The sequence below is a fragment of the Pelophylax lessonae genome (genome assembly GCF_965119305.1).
Source record: "Pelophylax lessonae genome assembly, chromosome: 2".
In the NCBI taxonomy this organism is placed as follows: Eukaryota; Metazoa; Chordata; class Amphibia; order Anura; family Ranidae; genus Pelophylax; species Pelophylax lessonae.
In genome coordinates this window covers 86,250,050-86,276,461 of record NC_138769.1, presented here as the reverse complement: position 1 = coordinate 86,276,461, position 26,412 = coordinate 86,250,050, and the positions used below count along the sequence as shown (strand labels likewise).

Below are 26,412 nucleotides of genomic sequence, written 5' to 3'. Positions count from 1 at the left end.
TCCTGCTGCTGTGTCCATTGACGCAGGCAGCGGAATTCGGCCCCGCCCCCTGCTCCTGTGTCACTGGATTTGATTGACTGTCTAATCTGTCCAGTGAGGAAGCAGCTGGAGCCACTGGGCTGTTGCTCATCGCAGGATCAGATCGGGCTCAGGTAAGGAAAAGAGGGGTCTGGGGGGAGCTATAGAAAAGGTTTTTCATCTTAATGCATAGAATGCATTAGGTTGAAAAACCATGAGACTTTACAATCACTTTAATGCAAGTATCTTGGGAGACTAAAAGACGTTCTCTGCCTTTATGACACCTCACCTAGCCAACTATTTTCATGCCCTAAAGCATGGATCAATGCCCTTAGGGCTCATATAGCGATCCCTAAAACGCCAGAGGAAGCAAGTGAACCTCAAGCCTTCCGGCCAATATCCTTCTTGAATGATGACCTGAAGATTTTGGAGAAGCTGAGCACACGGATCAATAAATATATGCTTCGTCCCAGGAAGGCAGGCCGCTGATAATGTTCGTAAACTTGCTCTTCTCATTCATCTTTTACACCATTGGAAAATCCCTGGCTTCTTTCTCTCTTTAGATATCTATAAGCCTTTCAACTCCTTGTCCTGGGAATACCAGCAATTTCTGCTTTCTCATTGGGGTTTTGGAGAAGCCTTGATAATCTGGATTAAAGCCTTATATTCCACCCCTACAGCTTCAGTCCAATGTGACGGGTATTTCTCCGTCCATCTTTTTTTTATTTCTTTTATCTACAGGGGCACGAGACAAAGCTGTCCTGTCCCTATTTCTCTTGGCACTAGAACCCCTAGCGATTGTGCTTCGTGGGGACCAAAATGGGACCGAAGTTCCCTAAGGAGGCCATGACTTTGAAATGAGCCTCTTCGTGAACGATGCCCTCCTGACTTTGACTATTCCTCTTTATGACTTTCCCTAACCTGCTACACTTTCTGATGCTTTTTTCTTCTAGTTCGGTTCTTCGTATTTGGAGAAATATGTGGCATTAGATGTTTCTCTGGATCCTCTCCTAATCGCTCCCTTTCCTTTTTCACTGGGCATCCTCATTCATTGATTATCTTGGAATTCAACTGACCCCTGCCTACTCTTGCCTGTTTACTGGTACCTATTATCCCCTGCTTCGATTGTTGACTACCCTCATGCAATCATGGCAGTTCCCACACCTGTCCTGGATAGGCCGTATCAACTCCCGTCTTCTCTAATCTCTTATACTATTTCCATACCTTGCCAGTGTGAGTTCCTCGATCTGCTCCAGAGCAGGATTCTACATTTCATCTGAGCCAATAAACGTCCCAGAATCTTTAATGCAACCCTTTTCATACATAGACTACAAGGGAGCTTGGGGATTCCCCATATCTCCAAATATTATCTGGCCAATGACCCTGCTTCATGCCTCTTCCAATGTCCCCCTATGGGTGTTCTTGGACCCCCCCCCCCCTACTGAAGTGTGAATAAAAATACGTTTATTCTCATACAATGGAAGAATATAAAATGTGTTTCCGCACTTTTTTTTTTTTTGTAAGAATATACACTTTTTCACCTGGCTAGTCCCTGCTATGTATGTCTAATAATTACATGATCAATAGATCAATAGACATATAAAGCAGGCACTAGGCAGGTACCACATCTGTCCGACTTATGTGGTGTCATGCAGAGTAAGTCTCCTCCACTTACCCATGCTGCCACTTATTCCTCCGGTCTCTGTGCTGTTCCTGGATTCTGTGTGATCTACAGGAAGGTCCCTGTTCTGCCACAGTTGGAGTGGGAACATTGGCACCGTCTTTCAGTCAGCTACCCAGCTCTGATTCTCCCAAGTGCACATCTACAACACTTGGTTTACGATGTGGGTGGTTTGGGAGCTCTTGCATTGGACTACTTCTTGCATGCTGTGCGTTGCTTAGGAGCTATGCCAGGTGCAAAGAAGAAGCCACAGCATGGCAGTTGAGAATCGGTGAACTAGAGGGTTTGGATAGACTAAGTTCACCTTTTCCAAAAAAAAAAATAAAATAAAAAAACATGCCTATGCAGTTATTGTGTTCCAATAGGTATTAAAAAACTGTAGCTTAGTAAAACATTTATTAAATTTATTGTCATGCCTGTAGGCCATCGGGGCCCCATGGAAGCCTGTCCAAAAAAAATCCCAGTTAGCAATACCCATGTTCTACATTGGGAAAACCATTGGCCAGTCAATCTCAGCATTACAGAAGTGAACCAAGTTTTTTTTGCATTGTATTAACAAGGCAGAATGTGGGGATTGGACATTGGGAGTTTTTTTTTTTTTTTTTTTTTCAGCCAGGCTTCAGGGGTGCCCAAATGGCCTACAGGTATGCCATGAAATGTATGCTTGGGCCCCTTGTCGGCATAGACCATTTTCTGTAAAAGGTGAATTTAGCCTTTAAGGCATGCTAAAGTGGCATCCATTAATACTGATTAAAAGGCCACTTAAGTGGGTCTTTAAGTGTTACTTGAAGGTTGATGAATCCGTTCTAATGTATTAAACCTACAGACAGTGCTGAGCATTCCCACCTCAAGCTCTCTATGGATTTGTGAGTGCAGTGTATACTTGGACAGTGTACAGAATGCCCCAAAGTTGCTGTGGTTGCCAAGAAGCAACCTAGTCTTTTTTTTTTTCTTTTTCGGCTTTAAGAAAAACGGCTGGCTGAAGACTTAAATGAAAACTCTTTAATTACGTTATATTACAGAATAGCTTGTATTGAAAAAAATGAATTTCCTTTACAGATAAAATAAGCTACTAGGGGAAGGTTTAAAGGTCCCACATTCTGCATGGACATCCTCATTGGGCACGTAGCCTCACAAGTATATAAAGAATGGTAAAATGTTTTGTGCTGTATTGATTTTACTTGCGGATTCGTGTGGTTCTTTAAAATGTACATTTGTGTCCTAGTATGGAGCCAGGTGGGCCTCCCAGCATATTGATAGCCACAATTAATCTTGTTTTGTCAGGTGCCCCAACATAATTAAAATTGATTGTTTTGTTCTTAATGTACTGATCTTCCAATTTTCAGTGGCAGGACGCATGGCGTTCCATTGTCTATTGGTTTCTGACCTTGTGTAAGCTTTCAGCAGATAAGGCGCAAGGGCTGGAATGCTTTATTCCCAACCAGACAATTTCACTGCTTGTTTTTAAAGCCATAATTTCAATGTATTTAACAGAAAATATCTTCATTGTTGCCGTTCAGGTCTGGTATATTTTAGGGATAAAATGTTAATTATTCTTAAATACATTTTTTGCAGAAAATGGAGGTAGAGGAAGAAGGAGGTTTCCTCGGAGTGCCATTTTCTTGTCTCTCCTCCTTGTTTGTCAACTTTCACCTTTTCTTTTAATATTATTTACACTGCATTCACATGTTCCCTTTTTTTATACTCGCAAGACCCCTTTTACACTGGCGGAGTCCACCAGCGGATCCACCTGCTCAGCAGGGGATCTCTCCAATGATCCCTGCTGAGCAGGTGGATGACAGGTCCGTGTCTGCTCCGCTGATGCAGCCTGCTGTCCTATATGGGCTGTTGGATGGAAATGGACCACCTGTCTGTTTCCATTCAACTGCCATCCGCTCTGCCCCGCCAGACAGATGGGGAATGATCGCCATCCATCAGTTTTTAATGGATAGGATCGGATGTCGACCGGTATCAATGGAGACACATCCGCCGCTCCATAGAGGGCAATGGATGGTCTAATTGGGTCTGCCTGAAAAACTAGCAGGTGGACCCAATCGGTCTGTCTGTGTGAAAGGGGCCTTAAGGATTGAACAATTAATGCAAAGACCCCTTTTACATAAGAGTCCGCCTGTTCTGCAGGGAATCTGTCTGCTGATCCCCACTGAGCTGGTGGATGGCTTGTCTGTGTCTGCTCCGCATTTGCAGAGTGAACACAAACACAGCCTGCTGTGCTTTTTGGGCAGTTGGATGTAAGTGGTCTGTTTTGTCCCTTTACACCCAATGTCCACCTGATCCAATCTGCCTGACTGATTGTAACAGATCCCCCATCTGTCTGTTTTGTTGGTGGATCAGATTTCGGTGGGTGTTAATGGACACATGTCTGTTAACACCTGCTTTTCCATAGAGGGCAGTGGATGGTCCAATCGGGTCCACCCACAAAACCGATCCGTCTCCCTGTGTGAAAGGAGCCAAACACTGTGGGAAAAAAAAAAAAAAACATTTATTTGGCTAAATATTTTAAGTGACCCTGTTGCTCTGTACCTTCCAATTTGTCCCCATCACCGAACAATGCTCTGATTCTGAGAAATGTACCTCGAAGTCCACTGGGGAACTGAAACTTCTGGGATTTTCGTTGATTTCCTGGGTCCCCTCCATCTCCTGCTAACCTTCACAACATTACGTATTCTGTAATAGTTAGTAGTCAGCAGGAAAAAACACTGAGCTGTAGGGTACCCAGGAGATTGACGCTTCCTGAAGTGTTGATTTCCAAGTGGACTTCGAGGACCATTTCTCAGGATCAGAGCAGAGTTTGGCGGTGCAGGCAGCAGGAAAGGTAATCACCCCTGCTGAGGAATTTGTGGTTTCGACGTAACGCGTACGGGGGAGGATCCTGCACACGCTGTAGCACCCATATCGCTGTCCATGCCCGCACTAGCTGAGTACCAGTACATGTGAGTTGTTTTTGGTTTTATTTACCCCAATAAAGTATACGTTACAGAGAGCACTAGATCGCTGTATTTATTTCACACATGTATAGTATTGTGATGCTGGAGAGAGGAGTGTGAGGAAGCGACCACCCTATCCCCTTTAGTGTGTCAGCGAAACTGAAGATTTTTTACCTGAAGCACCTTTATACAGAGGGAGGACAGGAGGAAGTTACCTATCCACAGCTACTGGCACCTGTGTGTGCAAAAAGCGGGTTTGGCTCATTATAATTTGTGAGCCAAACCAGGAGGTGAGCGGCCAGCATTGCCATTTATGCACCAAGGAACTTTTTAGTTATTCAAGCACATGCACTTGGTATTTTGATACGAACACAAAAGATATCACCCATTTTTTATGGACTTTTGTGCACCTATTTCTAATTCACACTAGTATATGCATATGCGTGATTTATACTTGCACGAGCACCTATTGTGACATCAGTCATTTATTAGAACTATTGTTTTATCCACCGATATAGTTTTTATCACTTGGAATTTTTTATCACATTAATTTAGAGCACTTACACTTTGATTGTGATACATTTTTATATGTATTTATTCATTTACAGATATTTACATTTTGGTTAATTGACACATTTTGTGTATATTGAATTTATTTATCCTTTGGTGCTACATAATTTATATATATTTTTGGATCGTTTTTGTTGTTAGGTGAATGCACTTTTATGTTGGCAGCCATTGATCCCCTTATCTGGCTTTTTAGTTATTAATTGGGGTATTCGTTTTTTTCATTGGTCAGCGCTGATTAATCACTCTTTATCAAATACTAGTTTTAAAGGCGTTTTTTTTTTTTTTGGGTGTTTTACAGGCGTTTTTGTGCAGGCGTTTTTAGGTTGACAAGTGACCAATGAAAAAAAAAAAAGCCTGTAATATGCCAAAAAAGAAGCTCATGTACTTTTTTGAGCGACGGGCATTTTGTTTAAGATGACAGAACATTTAGATGTGAACAGGGGCCATTGAAATGAATGGGATTTGTTTTGTTGGGCGTTTTTGGAGCTGAGGCTTAGTACAAAAAATCGTCCAAGATGTGAACGGAGCCTTCGATTAGAGATGAGCTTGAGCATCCTCCAAACTCTAACCTGAGTTTCAAACTCATTCACTCGAGTGAGCTATGGGCTGGGTCATTCCCCACCCAACAGCTTCTGTAAGATGTGCGTTGAATGACTCTGCCTGCTGCTTATTGGGGGGGGGGGGGGAAGAGTGAGTACGGGTTAGAGATGAGTTAGGAGGATACTCGAGTTCATTTTTACTTTGGAGAAAACCTTTCCTGAGGGAAACATGTGGCCACCATTACTAACCTTTGATTCTGAAAATGCTAGTTGCCTAGCAGTAATCCTACTGACTTGGCTTCAATTGAGTTAATCATTCAGGACAGATAAAAACTTCTGACTTCTGATTTCCTGGCACGGCTCCGCCCCACGCACACAAGCAACCACGCATGTGCGGCTGATTTCAGCCATTTTAGTTACTGGAGGTAGACTCTGTTCCTTTCTATGGCATTTTTATGACCTGTTTTTTATTGTTTTTTATTGCCTGCTAAATTGTAAGTGCACAATAATTTTGCAATATTACACTATGTGGAGCTATTTTATTTTATATACTCTACAATCCATCTCAAGTCTTTTGGGCTAAGCCGGGTACTGGAAGAGTCCATGTGTATTAGCAAAGTGGGCTGTGCCTGTATCGCCATTCCATCCTTTGCCGTGGAGATTGTTCCTGCTGTTTAAATGAGCGCACATTGACCACTAATTAGGGGGTGACTGGCATTTCGGTAAGCCTTTGGTGAGGGTGTTTGGTGTCACCTCAGCTTTCCTAGGAGCCATTTTCCATCTTCATCATGGTTTTCTGTACTAACTAAGCAATGTTAGTTTTGCATTCTTCCCTACTGAGCTATTGTGTTCTGACAGGGGGACTAGAACACACACTGATCAGCGCTCATAGCCATTGCTGCTTTACCAGCATGCCTGTTCCATAAAAGCTGGTCGTTAGACCGGCTGCTGTACACACGGACCAAATTTTGACCCGTGTTCACCAGTCTTAAAGCTGGGCATTGACGGTTAGTGGTTTTTCGTTCAGCCAGCAACTAGTGAGGTGTATGGAAGAAACCACCCTCCCCACCAAGACATTATTTTCTGACAGTTACAGTCGCTGCTGTCAGAATACACTGATTGATATACTTTTTCCAGCATGTCCATTCAACAGAAGTCGAACACAGATGGCCACACAGATTGAATATTGGCTGGTCCTGGCTGCGCCAGCCTAATTTTGATTGCCTATGCCATCCTAAGATTTTGGAAGCATTGAAGTCATAGAGTCAGCAAAAGAGATGGGCAACTAACTTTTTCGTAATATAATGGGCAGTAGCAGCTCCCATATTCCTCATAGTAAAGTTTTGCTTTAAAGTGGTCGTAAAGGCTGAAGGTTTTTAACCTTAAAGGAGAAAAAAAGGAGACCGCTTTTTCGCCTGTACTTTTCCTATGGATCACAGGAGTGCAATTCGTTCTGCACTCCTGTGAATTATTTTGAACCGACAGTGTCAATCAGCCAGTCCAACAGCTGACTCCGCCTCTCACCTGCGCCACTGGGCGACTGAGCCAGCTGCTCCCTCCCTTCCCCAGCCCAGCACTTCAGTAAGCACTGGAGGGGCAGAGCAGAGAGACAGTGACTGACAGTCACAGCTCTCTGCTCACTGCAGAGGGGAGAACTAAGTGATTGATGCAGCACCCACCTAGGTGAGTATAGGGATTTTTATTTTTTATTTTTATATATCTCATACTTCTCTTTTAATGTATTCTATGTATTAAGGTAAAAAAAAACCTTTTCTCTGCAGCTCCCCCTTACAACCCCCCCACACTTATCTGAGCCCGATCTTGATCCAGCGAAATGCATGAGAGCAGCAACTCTCTCCCCCCTGGTTGGCTCAGACACCGTAGTGGGAGCCATTGCTGTCAATCACAGCCATTGAGGAGGGGGCAGGGCTGAGTCACGCTTTGTATGTCTATAAATACACAGAGCAGGGCTTAGGAGCAAGCACGCACAAGTGCCACCAAAGCAAGCAACTTGCTACGGGGCATTTGGTGTGGGGGAGGAGCCAAGAAGAGGATCCGATGGCTCTGTGCAAAACCATTACACAGAGCGGGTAAGTATGACATGTTTGTAATTTTCCTTTTAAATATATGCCTTTACAATTACTTTGTTAGGGATAGACCGATTATTGGCAAGGCCGATATATCGGGGCCGATATGCACTTTTCCCCGTATATCGGCATCGGCCCCCGGAACTGGCCGATATTGCCGATATTTTTGTGACATCATTTTGCCTTCTTAGGCCGCCTCCCTGTCTGCGCGTTGGCGCTTAAGACTCCTACCTGCACGAAATTACAGGAGACCAACTATAAAGTGCTGACCAGATGGTACAGTGTTCCCTCACTTTTGCACAGATTTTACCCGGGTGCCTCTGGGCTGTGTTGGAGATGTCAGGAAGAAGAGAGTACACTGTTGCATGTTTTCTGGTCAGGTTCTAGGATATCTGGTTATTGGAGGGCGTTTAGAAACCTTATAGGGGAACTTTCTGATCGTGATGTTCCGGACACCCCAGCCTTCTTCCTTCTCCAAGTATCAGACATTCCGATCTCCAGATATAAAAAGTCGATCCTTCCTCACGTTCTGTGTGCGGCTAAATCATGCATCCCGATGTACTGGAAGACCTCCCACACTCCCACTATTGGGGATTGTATGCGTAAATTGGAGGAGATTAACAAGCTGGAGGATTTGACCCTTACTGCCCTGCACATGCGTGAGCGTTACAAGAGGGTCTGGGGTTTCTGGAACATGTTTATCCTCTCTAATCGGGGTCAGCTGGTGATCGGAGCCCAGCTGGTAATGCGTAAGGCAGCATTTTCCCTGCAGTCTGACTCTTTTGCGCCTGTAGAGTTGATCCATTCCTCTCCTCTACCCATGCTTTCCTGCCCATTTCTCTTTTCCCTCCTTCCCTCCCCCCCCCCCTTTTTTTTTTTTTTTTCTCTTCCCCTTCCTTGAATCTTTCTTGTTTCTTTCTTTTTCTACCTGCTCTTCTGTCCTAGTGTAAAAATGGTCAGGAACTGATGGAAGTATTTCTTTATTGGTTTGTCTTCCTGACTGTGGCACTTCGGTGCCAGGTATTACTCATGCGGCTGACGGTGTGCCGCTAGGCACCTCTGGTGCCATCCCTGCGGCTTGTACTGCCACTTCCTGTATATTGGATTCTCTGTTTTTATTGCATATTGTTGTGCTCCACTTTTGCAGATTGGATATATGTGCATTTTATTTGTGACAATGTTTGCACTGTTTGCTGATTTTCTTTCACTGTTTCTGACTTTCTAAATAAACATATTTGAAAAAAATATATATATTTTAAATTTTATAATATATAAAAGCACTTTCCCTGCAGCTTTCTAAGAATAAAGCCATCTCCGGAAATTTGGCAAATGTTCTATTTGAAGTTTGGAAAACAAACCTACTTTGTAAATAGGACATCCCCACCTGTCCCCCATATGCTTGTACTGGCTCTCAAAGTATCTGTAACAAGCAATTTTAGCAAAGATTAGTTGATGTCTACAGCTTCCTCATATCACTGAGTAATATGTCAGCATAACCTGTTCATTGTGCATAAGGATGGTAAAACATGATTTACCTTTCTCCGTGATCAAATGTCATGTTTGACTTTTACTGTTTCTTTCCAGATCTCAATGAATGGTACTGTACTAAGGCTGTGCTAGCCCTGGTGGACGGTGAGGTTTGGGATATGTATAAACCTCTCACTAAATCCTGTAATATTCAGTTTCTTACCTTCAAAGACGAAGATCCAGAAGAAGTCAATAAGGTCAGTAGACCTTTATTTTCAGTGCTTTCATTCCTTCAATCTTAGCAATATAACACAGATGTTTTACCTTTGCTGGAAAGCACACACTTGTTAGCGATGTAACTCTTTGTTTCCGGTATCCTACATCTTCTGAAATCTGTTTAATGCCCAGAGGTTATTGAAGTCTATGTGCTCAGAGGTCATGTATAAAATGGTATATGGGCTCAGAGGTCATATATAAAATAGTGTGTAGGCTCAGAGGTCATATATAAAATAGTGTGTGGGCTCTGAGGTCATATATAAAATAGTGTATGGGCTCAGAAGTCATAAAATAGTGTATGGGCTCAGAAGTCATATATAAAATAGTGTATGGGCTCAGAGGTAATTTATAAAATAGTGTATGGGCTCAGAGGTCATATTTAAAATAGTCTATGGGCTCAGAGGTCATTTATAAAATAGTCTATGGGCTCAGAGGTCATTTATAAAATAGTCTATGGGCTCAGAGGTCATATTTAAAATAGTGTATGGGCTCAGAGGTCATGTATAAAATAGTGTGTGGGCTCAGAGGTCATATATAAAATAGTCTATGGGCTCAGAGGTCATATATAAAATAGTGTATGGGCTCAGAGGTCATGTATAAAATAGTGTATGGGCTCAGAGGTCATACACTAATTTTTATATGACCTCTGAGCCCATACACTAATTTTTATATGGGCTCAGAGGAAGGGTGGATTTGATTTAAATCAAGTTGAATTAAATCACAATTTAAATCAGGATTTAAATCACTGGTAAAAAGGTTTGATTTAAATCAAACATTTTAAAGAGCAACTGTCATCTCTGTTCTGCAGTGGCTCCTCCGCTCCTCCTCTGACCCGCTTTTGACTCGCCACTAGTCCCATTCACTTTAATAGGACGGCTGGTAATACGGCAGTGACACAACAAGGTGAGGGCCGTGGCGGCAGCAGGTGAGTGGATGCCCGCTAACAGGCGCTGCCTTAATGGATCTGAAATGACAGGTGCTCTTCTTCTTGTCTTCTTCTTGCCAGTAGTTAGAATCTTTAATATTTATAAAATAAATTAAGGTTTCCTATTTAGAATATTAAGCTGTCAGCGATATCCGAACCGATTCAATCATACAGTTTGCAGTGTACATAGATTTGCAAAACGTGGGATAGGGGAATATTCCTGAAATTTGTTTCATCTCATGGTTAGTGTAAAAATGCATCAATGCAGTGCATGTTATCTCAGCTTACAGAGCTTGGATTCATTGAGTGATTACTAAAAATGTAAATATTGCTGAATATACAGCTTCATGTTACATAACCAAGTTCCTTTCATGCTGAATAAATTAAAAATTATTAATGTATCTTAAATAGAAAACTTTAGATAGATTTTTACTCCAAAAGCATTCTATTAATATAAATTTGATAAAAATCAAAATCTGTTTTTTTAAATTTAAAAAAATCATCTTTTTATTTTTTATTTTTAAATCATTGATTTTTATCCACTCTGCTCAGAGGTCATAAATAAAATAATACAATAGATGTATTGGCCTAGCAGTGTTTCTGAATTGTTTTCAGTCAATGCACCCATTAAAATTCTGCACAATCTTGAGGTACCCCTTTCTAAAATGTGAGAAAATAATCCAAAAGTTTTACATATTATAGCAGCATCCACACACGGAGGACACCCGACATTGGAGGCGATTTAATATTACAAAGCAAATAGATGTTTGCACACTGGTGCGGACTAGCATTCTGTTTCTCTTCTCTATCAGTTTCTCTCGTTCACTCAGCTAATATGACCCCCTGTGGTGATGAGGAGGGGTAGGGATACGGGCAAACAAGATTGCTGTGCAGGCACCTGACGTTCTACTTATCAACCAGTGACATCAAATGGTTGTTGGGTACCGGTGGCTGGCCCATGGGATGCTTAACCAGTTCAGGTCTGCCCTATAGCAGTTTTACTGCTACAGGGTGGCACCTCTGCGCCGGGCCATGTGTAAATACGTGATGTCGCTCTTCCAGGTAGGGCGCACCACCGGTGGCTTGCTCCAGCTGTTATCACACACAGCGGGAGCACAGCGGACTCGGTGTCCGCCAGCACCCGCCAATCGTTCGGTACACAGGCAGAGTGGCAGTCTGCCTATGTAAACAAGGTAGATTGCCGTTCTGTCAGTACAGAAGGCATGGATCCTGTGTTCCTGCAAAGCAGGGACATAGATCCATGCCTTCCCTTAGTAAAAGCAGCTCCCACACAGTGCAAAAACACTGGGTAGGCACACATTTAACCCTTTGATCGCCCCGGACTTTAACCCCTTCCCAGCCAGTGTCAGTACAGTGACAGGGCATATTTGGACAGTCAGTCCACAGTCGGTGTCCAAATTGTTCGCCGCAATATCGCAGTCCTGCTTTAAGTCACACCGCCATTACAAGTTAAATAAATAAAAATAACCCATAGTGTGTAGATACTATAACTTTTGCACAAGCCAATCAATATATGCTTATTGGGATGTTTTTTTACCAAAAATATGTAGCAGAATTTCCAAAGAAAATTGGATTTATATAAAAAAAATTCCCAAAATTGTTGGTCTTTTTTTGTTTTATAGCACAAAAAAAAAAATCGCAAAGGTGATCAAATACCACCAAAAGACAGCTCTATTTGTCAGAAAAAATGACATAACTTTTATTTGGGTGCAGCACAGCTGCGCAATTGTTAGGTAAAGTAATGCAGTGCCATAGCGCAAAAAATTTCTGGTCATGAATGGGTGGTAAATCTTCCAGAGGTCAAGTGGTTAAGGTTGTAATGTTGCACAAAATAAACCTGCGGCTTTGTGTAACAAAAATGCACGCTTGATCTACCCGCCAGCCAGTTGAGAATTTTTGGGAAATTTAGGTAAATTTTTAGGCATTTTGCTAAGGCACACTGTTGCAAAAGACTGCCCTAAATGCTCAGACTAAATGCAGCAGTTAGTATGCACTGGTTAAAGTCAGAAACATTTACTGTTACAGTACTGTCCGTGATACTTCTTTTAATTTGCACTAACATACAATTTTTCAGGACAAGCTTTTGGGGTATGCAGTACTCGCGGAATAATACTTGTGTGTTTGTTGCAAGTGCACTAATACGACTACAATCACCTCAAGCATGTTGGTTAAAGTAATACTAAAGAAAAAAAATAAAAACATATTATACTTACCTGCTCTGTGCAATGGTTTTGCACAGAGCAGCCCTTTTCTGGGGTCCCCTGTTGGCACTCTGGGCTTCTCCCCCTTGCGTGCTATGGGGCACTCATGTGTGTGCTTGATCCCGAGCCCCACTGTGTGTGTCAATTGACACACAGAACAAGGCCCAGCCCCTCTCCCTGCCGCCACCTCACTGACTGTGATTGACAGCTGGAGCCAGTGGCTCCTGGAGCTGTGTCTGAGCCTTTGAGGAGGAAGAAAGCTGGGAGAACCTCTGCTTTCATGCACATGGCTAGATCGGGCTCAGGTAAGTATTCGGGGGGTGGGGGTGCAGCTCACAAAAAGTTTTTACCATATAATTTACTACTTTAACTTGACAATAATTTGCCTACCTAAATCCTTTTTTGTACTTTTTCTTTTTTATTTGGACATAATGATTTTATTTGGTTCAGTGTTTTAATACTGTTTTTCTTTTATTATAGGCTGACCAATAATAAATTACATATGTAAAGGAAAAAATAAATTATATCATTTTAAAACTATTTTTGATATCTTTTTAGGTACTGTTTTTGTAGACTACAATTACACACTGTCATTTTAGACTGCAGTGTTCTTTGTATGCCTAAAGCAATATTAAACCCCAATACCAAAATTTGTAACATAATGCAACTTACCAACCATTTCATGTGATGGCTCTGTTAGCTATCTTTTTTTCCCTCTATTTTTACCGGGTGATCTGGCCAGTACCACACCTCCAGTATTAGAGTGCCTACACTCTGTCAAAGAAACACCTTTGGACAGCAGCACTGTTAATCTGGGAAGAAGGTAGTGTTGGATGTACTATCTATTTTGGATACACTAAAAAATCTAAACCAAACTCCAGCTAACACTTTATGAATTATTACAATAGTTTCTTCCTTTTGGGATAAATGTTTTACATATATAAAAGCTGATTATTGTAAGCACCCTTGTCAGTAATGGTCTAAACCCCTTAACTGCTACATCTGCAGGAACAGACCTACTGGCAGGATCACCAAGTGAAAATAAAAAAAAAAGAAAACCCAAAAGGAAACTAATGCAGCCATCACATCTAAAAATTGGTAAGCTGCAATATAATCTTTGCTTTTGGGTTTAATACCGACCTAAACAATTTTTCTCTTTCGTTCATCGACTGACACAGCGCTCCATAAATCATAACTAGTGGGTTATATTGCCTCCACCAGGAGTAGGACTAGGCAGAACAAAAAATACCTGGCTACTCGAATGGGCTGTCCTCAGCTGGTATATAACCCCCCTCTCTGCTCTAGGTAATCAGTTTTAATCTGTCTAGTCAGGAGGACCTAGGCTCCCTGCTGGGATCTCTGGTCCTAGCAATTTTTTTTCTCCTTCCTTAAATCTTTTTTGTTTTTTCTCTTGGGAGATCTACAATCAACTGCTGGGCTGGACGACCGGCTTGATAATCTAGATCCAGTGGTCCCCCCAGTCCAGCCAGCGAGTGCGTGCAGACTGCAGCTACGTGCTAGGTCGGCTCACAGACAAACGCTGGCCTGTGAGTTAAACGTCTCGTAGGGTCGCATACGACCGGGCTTGGGTCTGAGTCGTAGTGGTCCCTTGGCCGACAGCTCCCCTACTTCGGTGGCGAGGATTCTGTCTGGAGCGTTACCCGCACCATGGATCAGTGATCCCTACTATAGTGAAGGCGAAGGCGAGGAAGTTGTCTTCCAGCAAGATATACCATCGTATGCGGAAAGCATGTATTTCTTAGTGTGAGTCGATTGGCCCTCATACTCGATGCTTTTCTGTGGCTTGGATTTTAACTTTTCTTCAACAGGGCGTGGATCAGAAGTTGGCCTCGAGTACCATCAGGGGTCAGGTGTCTGCCCTGGCAATCTTCTTTCAGCAGCCCCTAGCCACGCACTCTTTTTAGTTCATACCTTCATTCAGGGGGTTCGACATGTGGCTCCACCTGTACAGTCTCTTTTGCCTCCATGGGATTTAAATTTAGTCCTTTCAGTTTTCCAGAAACCTCCATTTGAGAATATTCGGGAGATTCCCTTGCCTACGTTATCCCTGAAGGTGACATTCTTGGTGGCTATTACCTCTGCCCGCAGGGTATCCGAATTTGCAGCATTATACTGTTGCAGTCCCTAGTTAGTGGTCCATAGGGATAAAGTGGTTCTTCGTCCCTGTCCATCATTCCTGCCCAAAGTTGTCTCTGACTTCCATTGGAATGAGGACATTGTGTTGCCTTTCTCGTGTCCCAAGCCGCCTCATCCCAAGGAATTTGCTTTGCATACCTTGGATGTGGTTGGTGCGATTTGGGTGTATCTGGCAGCTACTGAGTCCTTTCGGAGGTCAGACTTGCTTTTTGTGGTTACGGACGGACCAAGAAAAGGGCTGGCCGCTTCTTCGGCTACCATCTCCAGATGGATCAGGCAGACAGTGACTCAGGCCTATTCCATTAAAGGTCAGGTTCCACCTTTCCCTGTCTCGGCGCATTCTACTCGGGACTGAGTGCTTTTTGGGCCTCCCGTCATCAGGCATCAATATTGCAAGTTTGCAAGGCGGCTACTTGGTTGTTGGTGCATACCTTCACAAAATTCTATTCTAAGTAGATACTTGGGCATCTGCGGATACTTCTTTTGGCCACAAAGTTTTGCAGGCTGCTGTATAAGAGGACCTGTTCCCTCGAGGGGTGTTTAAAGAAAAACTTTTATTTTTCAGACGAAGATCATGTTACCCGGTTAAGGCTCCTGTGCCCTGGTTAGGGGCTCTTAAGTTTAGCCTTGGGTTATTTTCCCCACCCCTCATTTTCCTTTTGGCACTGCTTTTGGATGTCCCAGTAGTTAGGATTTATTGAGCGCTGTGTCCGCCGATGAACAAAAGAGAAAATGGGATTTTTGTACTTACCGTAAGATCCATTTCTCTGAGTTCATCGACGGACACAGCACCCACCCCTCTTTGGAGTTCTAAAACTTCTAATACTGCTTGCTACTAAGCTGATTACCTAGAGTAGAGAGGGGTGTTTATATACCAAGCTGCGGACGGCCAATGGGCGTAGCCAGATGTTTTTTGTTCTGCCTAGTCCTGTTCCTGGAGGAGGCAATATGACCCATTAGTTATGATTTATGGAGCGCTGTGTCAGTCGATGAACTCAGAGAAAGGGATTTTACAATAAGTACAAAATCCAATTTTTTTTCTTCTGATTAAACCCTTGAGCTTGCATGTGATTAAAGCTTATAGTGATTACATGATTGATAACCATTCTTAAAAACATTAATGAAGACCAGAGCTATCAGTGACTGCCAGGTTTGGAAGCTAGTGGCATTGCAGAGTTTAAAAATGGATGATGTAAATTAACATATTCTAAGCAATGGGCATTGTGTAGGGGGAAATCAATCTACAGGTTGCAGGCAGTAAAGGCATTTAAACGGTGTGAAAAAGGAGAATTCAATTAATAGCTTGGGCTCCTTCTCTATAAATGTATCTTATATTTGCAGCATGCAGATTCCCCTCTGTACTCCCTAATGGATTGCCTATAGAATTTACAGATAAATCTATAGGATAGGCTCCTTGGGTAGCTCTAGGCCAGGTGCACATAAATTAAAAGAATAAAATAATGCACTTAAATCACACACCACCTTATTGCCCATGTTTTATGGGGGTTGCCCAAAAAAAGATAAGTTCTAGGTACAAACCTAGGTGGACCTAAACTAATTAAACACGTGAGGATATTGAATGGAAAAGATGTCTTAAAACCCTTTAACCACTTAAGCCCCGGAGGATTTGGCTGCTAAACGACCAGAGGGTATTTTGCGATTCGGCACTGCGTGACTTTAACGGACAATTGCGCGGTCGTGCGACGCTGTACCTAAACGAATTTGGCGTCCTTTTTTTCCCACAAACAGAGCTTTCTTTTGGTGGTATTTGATCACCTGTGCGATTTTTTGATCACGCGCTATAAACAAAAAAAGAGCGTAAATTTTGCAAAAATAGCAATATTTTTCCCTTTTTTTTATATGAAATTCCCCCCAAAAAAAATGTAAAAATCAAAATTTTTTAATATTTTCGGCCAATTTGTTTTATGCTACATATGTTTGGTAAAAAAAATCGCAAAAAGCGTATTTTGATTGGTTTGCGCAAAAGTTATCGCGTTTACTAACAAAGGGAAAGATTTTTGTCATTTTTGTTGTTTTTTTTTTTTAACGCGTAATGGCGGCGATCTGCGATTTTTTTTTTTTTTTTTTTGCGGTACTGCGACATTGCGGCAGACAGATCGGACCCTTGACTGACATTTTTGACACTTTTGGGGTTACCAGTGACATTTCTACAGTAATCAGTGCTATATATATGCACTGTTACTGTAAAAATACACTGGTAGTGAAGGGGTGAACTTTATTTGAGAGGGAGGGGCTGTGTGTGTCCCTAGGGGCGTGATTCTAACTGTGATTGGCTGTGGCTTCAACTGTATGCAGAGTGATCAATGGATCTACATAGTAGATCCATGTGATCATCTCTCATACAGAGAGGAGAATGACAGGCAGCTTGTTTACACAAGCTGCCTGACTTTCTCCCTCTCCCCCGCCGATCGCAGAGTGGCCGGCGGCGATCGGGTCCGCCGGTCACACGCGCGGGGGGGGTCCGTGACCACGCGGGAGCGCGCCTCCGGCGGCGCGCGCTCGCTCCCTAAACCCTCACAGGCGAGCGACGTAGACCTACGTCACTTTGCCTGTGAGGGGCTGACCGCCGCCGTAGATAGTCGTGCGGCGGTCGGCAAGTGGTTAACAACATTTTTAATCCATCTCTTAGTGATACTAAACACACACTGTTTAATTTGCATTGTCCCTTCTGTTTCTGTATGTGGATGATGACACTGTGAATTTTTTTAATTAAAAAAACATCTAAGTACATTTTTCCTAATCGATATACAGCTGTCACCTGACCCAGAGCTTTCTCAGTTTGTACAGTATGTAGGGAAACATAAGCAGAAGGAGCTTCTAGTCCTCTGTTGCTGGTCACATGTTAAAAATTAAAAATTTGATATAATTGGAATGCAGAGTAAAAATAAAAAATATCAATAAACTGTTTTAATTTGTCATACAAATATATATTTTAAATTAAATCTTTATTATTTTGTGGAAATAACATGGTTTGGATGGATTTCTGCCAGTCACAGGCTGTGTTATGCCCCTCCAGCCTGGGTCTAAGAATACGAGGGAGGTGAGGCCTCCATTGATCTACATGTAATATCCAGGCCCCATTGTGTTCAGCTGGTTAGGGGACATGGCGGAGGAGGGAGGGAGTGGTCTGTTATTTACCTCTGTGTATACGCTCACACGTTTGACTCTGTAGTAACATGGGCTGTTCAGATGTGAGAGGGAGGAAATTCTTGGCATTAGTGCTGAGGGAGGGCTGATTAGGAGTATGAAAAGCATGTAATACTGCATTTATTGATGGTTTTCAATGAATGATGGGGGTTAAATGACACATTAAGGCTGATACATACAAGGCGGAAATCATCCAACATTCGGCTTAACGTCCAGCTTCTGTTGAAACAGGCTTGCTGGAAAACCAGAACCCGACCCTGTCAAAACACAATAGCTCAGCAGAGATTGCTGTACTAACATCGCATAGAGCTCCTTGGATTTGTTTTCATTCAGCCCCCCCTCGGGCTGGATGAAGAAAAACGACTTGTGTGTACCAGGCTTTACTTCTAGCTCTCCTGCTATCATTTCCCCCACCCTTGTTGCTGACAAACACTGGCTGTCAAAATAGCCAAAGTATATACTAGTGGTGCACCGAAATTTCGGCAACCGAAATTTTCGGCCGAAAATGGGCCTATCCCATTTTGGCCGAAAATGAGTCGAAGGTGCTAAAATAAATGGCCGTCACGAGGAAGGCGGGCGCAGCACAGGTTTCAAAAATCCCGCCTCTCATTGATGTCACTACTACAACTGTGTATAAACTAACACACCGGGCGGGCAGGCGAACGGCCGCTAATAGCTATAACTAAGTGAGCCCTTCACTTCCCTGTCAGGCAGGTATCTCTGCTGACAGGGAAGTGAAGGGCTCACTTAGTTATAGCTATTAGCGGCCGCTCGCCCGCCCCGGTGTGTTAGTTCATACACATAGTCGTCGTAGTGACATCACTGCGAGGCGTGCCGCCGGGCAGAGGCAGGATTTTTGAAAGGAAGGACACAGGAGGAGCAGAGAGTTCGCCTGCCTGTGACATGGAGGGGCCGCCGTGCGGGAAGAACCAAGCATGTAAATCGCACCACAAGTAAGCAGATTGCCATCATCGTGGGGGGGGGGGGGGGGCGCGCTGAGGGGAGGGGGAGGGACGCTGAGGCGAGGTTAATTACCAATGGTATTTGTATTATGCAGCATGAGGGGGTTAATGTATTGCCACTGCTGGTCACTGATGCATTAGTGACCGACCAGTGGCAGTTAATTAACCCCTTTGTGCTACATTAGTGCAACCAGTGTTAATTAACACTGACACTGGTGTCACTAATGCAGCACAAAGGGGTTAATTAACTGCCACTGGTCGGTCACTAATGCAGCAGTGACCAGTGGCAATACATTAACCCCCTCATGCTGCATAATACAAATACCACTCCATGATGACATAACTGAGCTGGTAAATTTTAGAGACTTTGCGCACCTCCATCATCCGTTTGAGGATGCTTCGTAGATGCTCAATAGGGGTTAGGTCTGGAGACGTGCTTGGCCAGTCCTTCACCTTTACCCTCAGCTTCTTTAGCAAGGCAGTGGTCCTCTTGGAGGTGTGTTTGGGGTCGTTAACATGTTGGAGTACTGCCCTGCGGCCCAGTCTCTGAAGGGAGGGGGTCATGCTCTGCTTCAGTATGTCATAGTACATGTTGGCTTCCCAGTGACGGCAGCACTCATACAACCCCAGACTGACACTCCCACCCCATGCTTGACTGTAGGCAAGACACACTTGTCTTTGTACTCCTCTCCTGGTTGCTGACACACATGCTTGACACCATCTGAACCAATTAAGTTTATATTGGTATCATCAGGGCACAGGACATGGTTCCAGTAATCCATGTCCTTAGTATGGTTGTCTTCAGCAAACTGTTTGGGGGGAAGAGGCTTCCTTCTCAGACGACAGCCATGCAGACCAATTTGATACAGTGTGTCGTATGGTCTGAGCACTGACAGGATGACCCCCCCCCCCCCCCACTTCTTTAACCTCTGAGAGTAATTCTGGCAGCACTCGTACGTCTATTTCCCAAAGACAACCTCTGGATATAATGCTGAGCATGTGCACTCAACTTCTTTGGTCAATAATGGGGAGGCCTGTTCTGAGTGGAACCTGTCCTGTTAAATGGCTGTATGGTCTTGGCCACCGTGCTGCAGCTCAGTTTCAGGGTCTTGGCAATCTTCCTTTAGCCTAGGCCATCTTTATGTAGAGCAACAATTCTTTTTTTCAGATCCTCAGAGAGTTCTTTGCCACGAGGTGCAATGTTGAACTTCCAGTGACCAATATGCGAGAGTGAGAGAGAGAACGCCAAATTTAACACCTGCTCCCCATTCACACCTGTGACCTTGTAACACAATCGAGTCACATGACACTGGGGAGTAGAAATGGCTAATGGCCGAATTTGGACATTTTTCATTTAGGGGTGTACTCCCTTTTTTTTTCCCAGCTCTTTAGACATTATTGGCTGTGTGTGGAGTCATTTTGAGGGTACAGCAAATTAACACTGTTATTATACAATCTGTACATTAACTACTTTACATTGTAGCAAAGTGTAATTTCTTCAGTGTTGTCACATGAAAAGGTATAATAAAATATTTACAAAAATGTGAGGGGTGTACTCACTTTTGTGAGATACTGTATATAATGGCTTCCCTATCTAAGCTCTGGGGTTTTTACTTGCTGGTACAGTGATGGAGTGGGCAGTTTTCTACCTGGCAAATAGTCTTATTTGGCTTTAAGAACCTAAACGCTTTGGAATTTAAGTAGAAGGTGTCAGGGCTGGGCTCCTGCTATTTGCGAGCAGCTCTTTTCTTTCAGTGCACAGAGGCTGCTCAGCTGTCGTTTAATTACCAGCCACTTGTTTCCACAGTGACTCACCTTGCTACCATTACCTGCCTGAGTCCAGCCTATAGCCAGCCCCTTTTGGCAATTTTAACAGCTTTGCTCACTTCTTCGGTGTGCTTGCTTGGTGTATGATTTCTAGTGTGTTCTTGTGTAGGACTTGGCCTGGCGGACTTCTCTTCCGATACCTATTATTATATAGTTAGTGAGGTTGAAAAAAAAGACACCAGTCCATCCAGTTCAACCTATGATGTGTGTGTGTGTGTATGTTTGCTGTCATTAGTACATCTTATACCCCTGTATGTTGTGGTCATTAAGGTACCCATCTAATAGTTTTTTGAAACTATCGATGCTCCCTGCTGGTACCACTGCTTGTGGAAGAGAATTCCACATTCTTACTGCTCTGACGGTAAAGAACCCTTTACACAGTTTAAGGTTAAACCGCTTCTCTTCTAATTTTAATGAATTGCCGCGTGTCTTTTTAAATTTTCTTTCGCTGAAAAGTTTGTTCCCTATGCTAGGGTCGCCAGTACGGCATTTGTACATTGATATCATATCCCCTCTCAGGCATCAATGCTTGTAGTCTTTCCTCATAGCTGAACTCCTCCATTCCCTTTTATTAGCTTTGTTGCCCTTCTTTGGACTTTATCCAGTTACAATACATCCTTCCTGGGGACCGGTACCCAGAACTGGATGGCATACTTGAGATGTGGCCGGCCAGAGTATTGTAGAGTGGGAGAATTATCGTTTTAGCTCTGCAGTGAATTCCCTTTTTTACACATGCCAGTATTCTGTTGGCTTTGCTTGAAGCAGATTGGCATTGCATGCCATTGCTTGTCATCTACTAGGACCCCCAGGTCCTTTTCCACCATAGATTCCCCCAAAAGGTTCTCCCCCTAGTGAGTAACTTACGTTTGTATGTCTGGCATCCAAATGCATTACCTTACATTTTCTAACCTCATTAGCCATGTGGATGCCCACCCCATTTTCTCTATCGCTCATTGACAGACGTAGTCTTCTTGATTCTCAAGAGCTGGGTTATGTTGTCTCCGCAGGAGTAGGACTAGGCAGAAAGACAAAACGTTCTGGCTCCACCTTAGGGGCAGTCCCTGAGGGTATATCCTCCCTCTCTCTGCTACAGGGAATCAGTTTTTTTCTGTCTAGTCAGGAGTAAGGACCTAAATTCCTTGCTGGGATCTTTTTGGTCCTGGCAAGATTTTTTCTTTAGAAAAAATATTTTTTAGGTAGTTTTTCTCCAGTGTTTTTTTCCTGTGAGATCTTCAAGCAAAAATGCCGGACTGGGCGACACTTGTGGTCACCCCAGCCGGCCTACGAGCGCGCGCAGACCATTGCATTGCGCTTGGTCGGCCGCGACACATTCAAGTAAGTATGCGGGGCCGGGCGACGGGCTGGATGTTGAGATCCAGTGGTCACCCCGGTTTCTGCCTACGAGCGCGTGCAGACCAGAGCTCCGCGCTGGGTCGGCCGCGACTGAGTCCCAGTGGAGGGACTGACCTTGCGAGTTAAGTCTCGCTTGGACGCCAGGAACCAGAGAGTCGAGGCGTCCGGAGTGGTCCACAACCCCCCACCCCGGTGGAGAGGGTATTGTGAAGAGAGGGTGCCTGTCGGTTCGGTATGGTGAGTAAACGTTCCCTTTTTTCTTTCCTCGTTATGAGGCAGTATGAATTATGGGCCCCTCCATACATGGTCAGTATATATCTGACACTAAAAGTCCCCCTTGTAAATACAGTATGTGTTTGTGGGAAGTGGACTTGGTTTGAGAGCTAACACTCTACCCAGCAGACTGTAGCATTACAGCAGACATAGGAGGTATAATCCTACCTTATTTGTAGTGTATCTCCTGTAGATCAATAAATCGCCACTCAGCAGAGATGCAGGTGGATGTGCTGGGAAAAACGATTTCGGCGGTCCGCCGCCATTTTGCCGTAGACCAGGTGCATGCATGTCCTCAGGTCACGCCGGCCGCCATGTTTTTGGAGTCTAATGTCTCCTGTATGGGGGCGGCCATGTTTCATGAGCCCAGTTACCTCGTGGAGAGCTGGGAACGCCGGAAGGCGTATACAGGGGGCGGAGCCACGTCCTTCTACCCGGGAAAAAGCAACAGCTCCTTCCAGTCTGTAAAAGACAGATGCTGACTGCAGTTGGTTGGAAACTTCACTGCATCGGTTGGTGAGCCTTGGGGGTCCCTCTCTCTCTCTGTGGGATCGAGAAGCAGGTACTCTGAGGGGCGTTATTGCGCTAGGGGGAGACACATAAAAAAAAAAAAAAAAAAAATTAAAAAAAAAAAAAAGAGGTATTTTTTTATTTAAAAAAAAAAAAAAAAAAAAGAAAAGTTTTTTTGTTTTTTCTGGCAGAAGTGTCCTGAATTAACATGGACCCTGCCACTCATGTATCTCCACCGGATCCCCTCGAGGGGTCTGCAGGATCCTCCAGCACCCCACTGATGGTTGAATCATCGTCAGCTATTATGGAAACTTTTGTGTCCCGGGTGGAAGTGGCTTGTCATTGACAGGGCGCAAGAAAGCGACCCCCGCCTAACCCCTTATTATCTGAAACTTCGGATTCAGACACTGAGCCTATTTCTGCAGTTGCAGGTACTTCATCTGGGGTTGGTGTCTCGGGTACTGTCTCTTCAGACAGTGAGGAGGATGTTTCGGCATCAGCCATAGCCCGAGAGGAAGCGTTGGTAAACGCACTCATTGTATCTGTTCAAGAAACCTTAAGATTACAGGGTATTCCGTCGGAAATAGCTGAAACTGAATCCCTTTTGGGACTAAAAACGCATCAAAGTGGCGAAGGTTTTTCCATTGCCCAAATGTTTTGGCAATCCAATCAAAGAAGAATGGAGTCTGCCAAAACGCACTTCTACTATTTCTAAACGCATTAACAGGCGTTATCCGTTTGAGGAAACCCTCATTAAGAAATGGACAGAACCACCTGTGGTGGATTCACCAATTGCTAGATTGAATAAAGCCACGGTTATTCCTCTAGAAGACGCTCCGTCTTTTAAAGATCCAGTGGATCGCAAGATAGAAGCTATGTCTCGCACCATGTTTACCTTGATTGGATCAGCTTTCAGACCAATAATTGCTATTGGTCTGGTTTCGCAGGCTGTAACTGAATGGACCAAGTGGTTACGCCGGGACTTAGTAGAGGTCCCTCAGGCGGTATCAGATTTGTTGGAACAAATGATACAGGGGTTACAGTTTGTGTGTGATGCGACGTTAGACGCCACTCCATTATTGGCGCGAGCATCAGTCTCAGCAGTGGTTCTCAGGCGTACACTGTGGCTAAAAGGTTAGTTAGCCGACCAAGGTTCCAAAAAAGCATTGGCTAATATCCCCTTTTTAGGAGAGCGTCTATTTGGAGCCAACTTAGATGAGATCATTAAGGATCTCACGGGTGGAAAGAGCACCTTTTTACCGCAAAATTGTAAAGGAACTCGTCAAAGACGAGGGCCTTCTTTTTCTGCTCACAAGAGGTTTTTTCGTCCCGCGGGTGAAAAAATTAAGTCCTCCAAAGCTCCTTCAGGAGGCGTCAGGGGTCGTTGGTCGGGCAAGCAAAAGCCTGCCCCCTCCAGACCTGAAGATAAATCGTCCAAAGCCTGAAGGTGCGCCCCCACCCATAACTGGGGTGGGGGGACGTCTTCGCCGGTTCCCGGATCCATGGCTTTCCAGAATCCCGGACAAGTGGGTTTGCGAAGTCATAAAGTCAGGGTACAAGATCGAGTTTCGATCTCTCCCACCGGCGCGATTCTTCCCTTCCAATATTCGACTATCCCCGGATCGTTTAGAAGATCTGCGGAGAGCAGTCACGGATTTACTACAACAAGGAGTGGTAGTCCACGTTCCTTGGACAGAACGTTTTCAAGGGTTTTATTCAAACCTATTTACAATACCCAGGAAAGAGGGCAAAGTGCGTCCAATTCTGGACTTAAGGGCACTCAATTCTTTTGTCAACATAAGAAAATTCAGAATGGAGACCATTCGCACAGTAGCAGCCTTCCTGCATCCAGGGGATGTCCTAGCGTCCATAGACATCAAGGACGCATATCTTCACATTCCCATTTTCGCAGGACATCAGCGGTTTCTACGCTTTTCCGTAGAAGAGAACCACTATCAGTTTGTGGCGTTACCTTTCGGTCTCGCCACGGCTCCTCGGGTCTTCACGAAGGTGTTGGCCCCAATGTTGGCACTACTGCGCCAAAGAGGCATATCGATTCTTGGTTACCTAGACGATCTTCTGCTTCATGCAGAGTCTCCTCAGACCTTGCTACAAAACATAGAAATTACTATGATTTCTTTACAGGAATTCGGGTGGCTGGTGAACCAGCAAGTCATTTCTGGTTCCCACCCAGAGGCTCGAATATCTGGGTCTAATTCTAGACACAGTCAGGACAAGAGTTTTCCTTCCGGTAGGGAAACTCCGAAAGATTCAATCAGCAGTCCAGTTGTTACTATCCAACAGCTGGTCTTCCCTTTGGACTTGCATGAGGGTTCTGGGGTTGATGGTGGCTTCCTTCGAAGCAGTCCCATTTGCCCAGTCCCATACCCGAATTCTTCAGCAAGAGATTCTTCTCAGATGGAATCGGAATCCGGAATCCCTGGACAATCAGATCCGATTGAGCAAACAGACCAGAGAGTCTCTGGTCTGGTGGCTTCGGTCTCCGATGCTCAGCCAGGGAAAGTCATTTCTGCCAATATATTGGACGATAGTGACCATGGATGCCAGCCTATCCGGATGGGGAGGAATTCTCGGTCAGTTATCCGTTCAGGGACTTTGGTCCCCGGAAGAATCCAGGTTACCGATAAATGTATTGGAACTGAGAGCGATCAGACTTTGTCTGATTCACTGGACCGAGCAGCTCCAGGGCAGCCCGGTTCGGATCCAGTTGGACAACGCCACGGCCGTGGCTTATGTCAATCACCAGGGGGGCACAAAGAGTGTCCGAGCGGCCAAAGAAGTGGCTTGCATTCTTCGCTGGGCGGAACGATTTGTTCCAGCTATCTCTGCGGTGTTCATTCCGGGGGTGGAAAATTGGCAGGCAGATTATCTCAGCTGTCAGACTCCGGATCAGGGGGAATGGTCCCTCCATCCAGAAGTTTTCCACCAGTTGTGCCTACGTTGGGGCACCCCGGATGTGGATCTGTTGGCATCACGATTCAACAGAAAAGTACAGAGATTCGTGGCTCGCTCCCGCGATCCTCTAGCAGAGACCGCAGACGCACTGGGCACCCCGTGGGGGCAATACCAGCTAATGTATGCCTTCCCTCCTCTTGGGTTACTGCCAAGACTTCTTCGCAGGATAGAGGAGGAAGGAATTCCAGTAATCCTGGCAGCTCCGGACTGGCCTCGTCGAGCTTGATACGCCGACTTGGTCAGACTGGTGGCGGACGTCCCGTGGAGACTTCCTCTCAGGGAGGATCTACTGTCTCAGGGACCGATCTTCCATCCTGCTGTACGATCGCTGGTTTTAAACGGCCTGGTTATTGAGACCCAGGTGCTGAAGGACAAGGGATTGTCAGCTTCAGTTATTCCTATTCTAGTTAAAACAAGGAAAGCGACTTCCAGAAAGATTATCATCGTACATGGAAG

At 44.4% G+C, this 26,412-nt stretch overlaps 1 protein-coding gene across 1 annotated transcript in view; it reads left to right on the top strand.

Annotated features, from left to right (window-relative positions):
• The window catches only part of MRPL39 (mitochondrial ribosomal protein L39), a 213,157-nt gene that overhangs the window by 43,414 nt on the left and 143,331 nt on the right, over positions 1 to 26,412 (top strand). Inside the window, exon 3 of the mRNA XM_082247091.1 lies at positions 9,425 to 9,564. Coding sequence (XP_082103217.1) covers positions 9,425 to 9,564 — 140 coding nt within the window. The remainder of the gene's footprint in view (positions 1 to 9,424; positions 9,565 to 26,412) is intronic.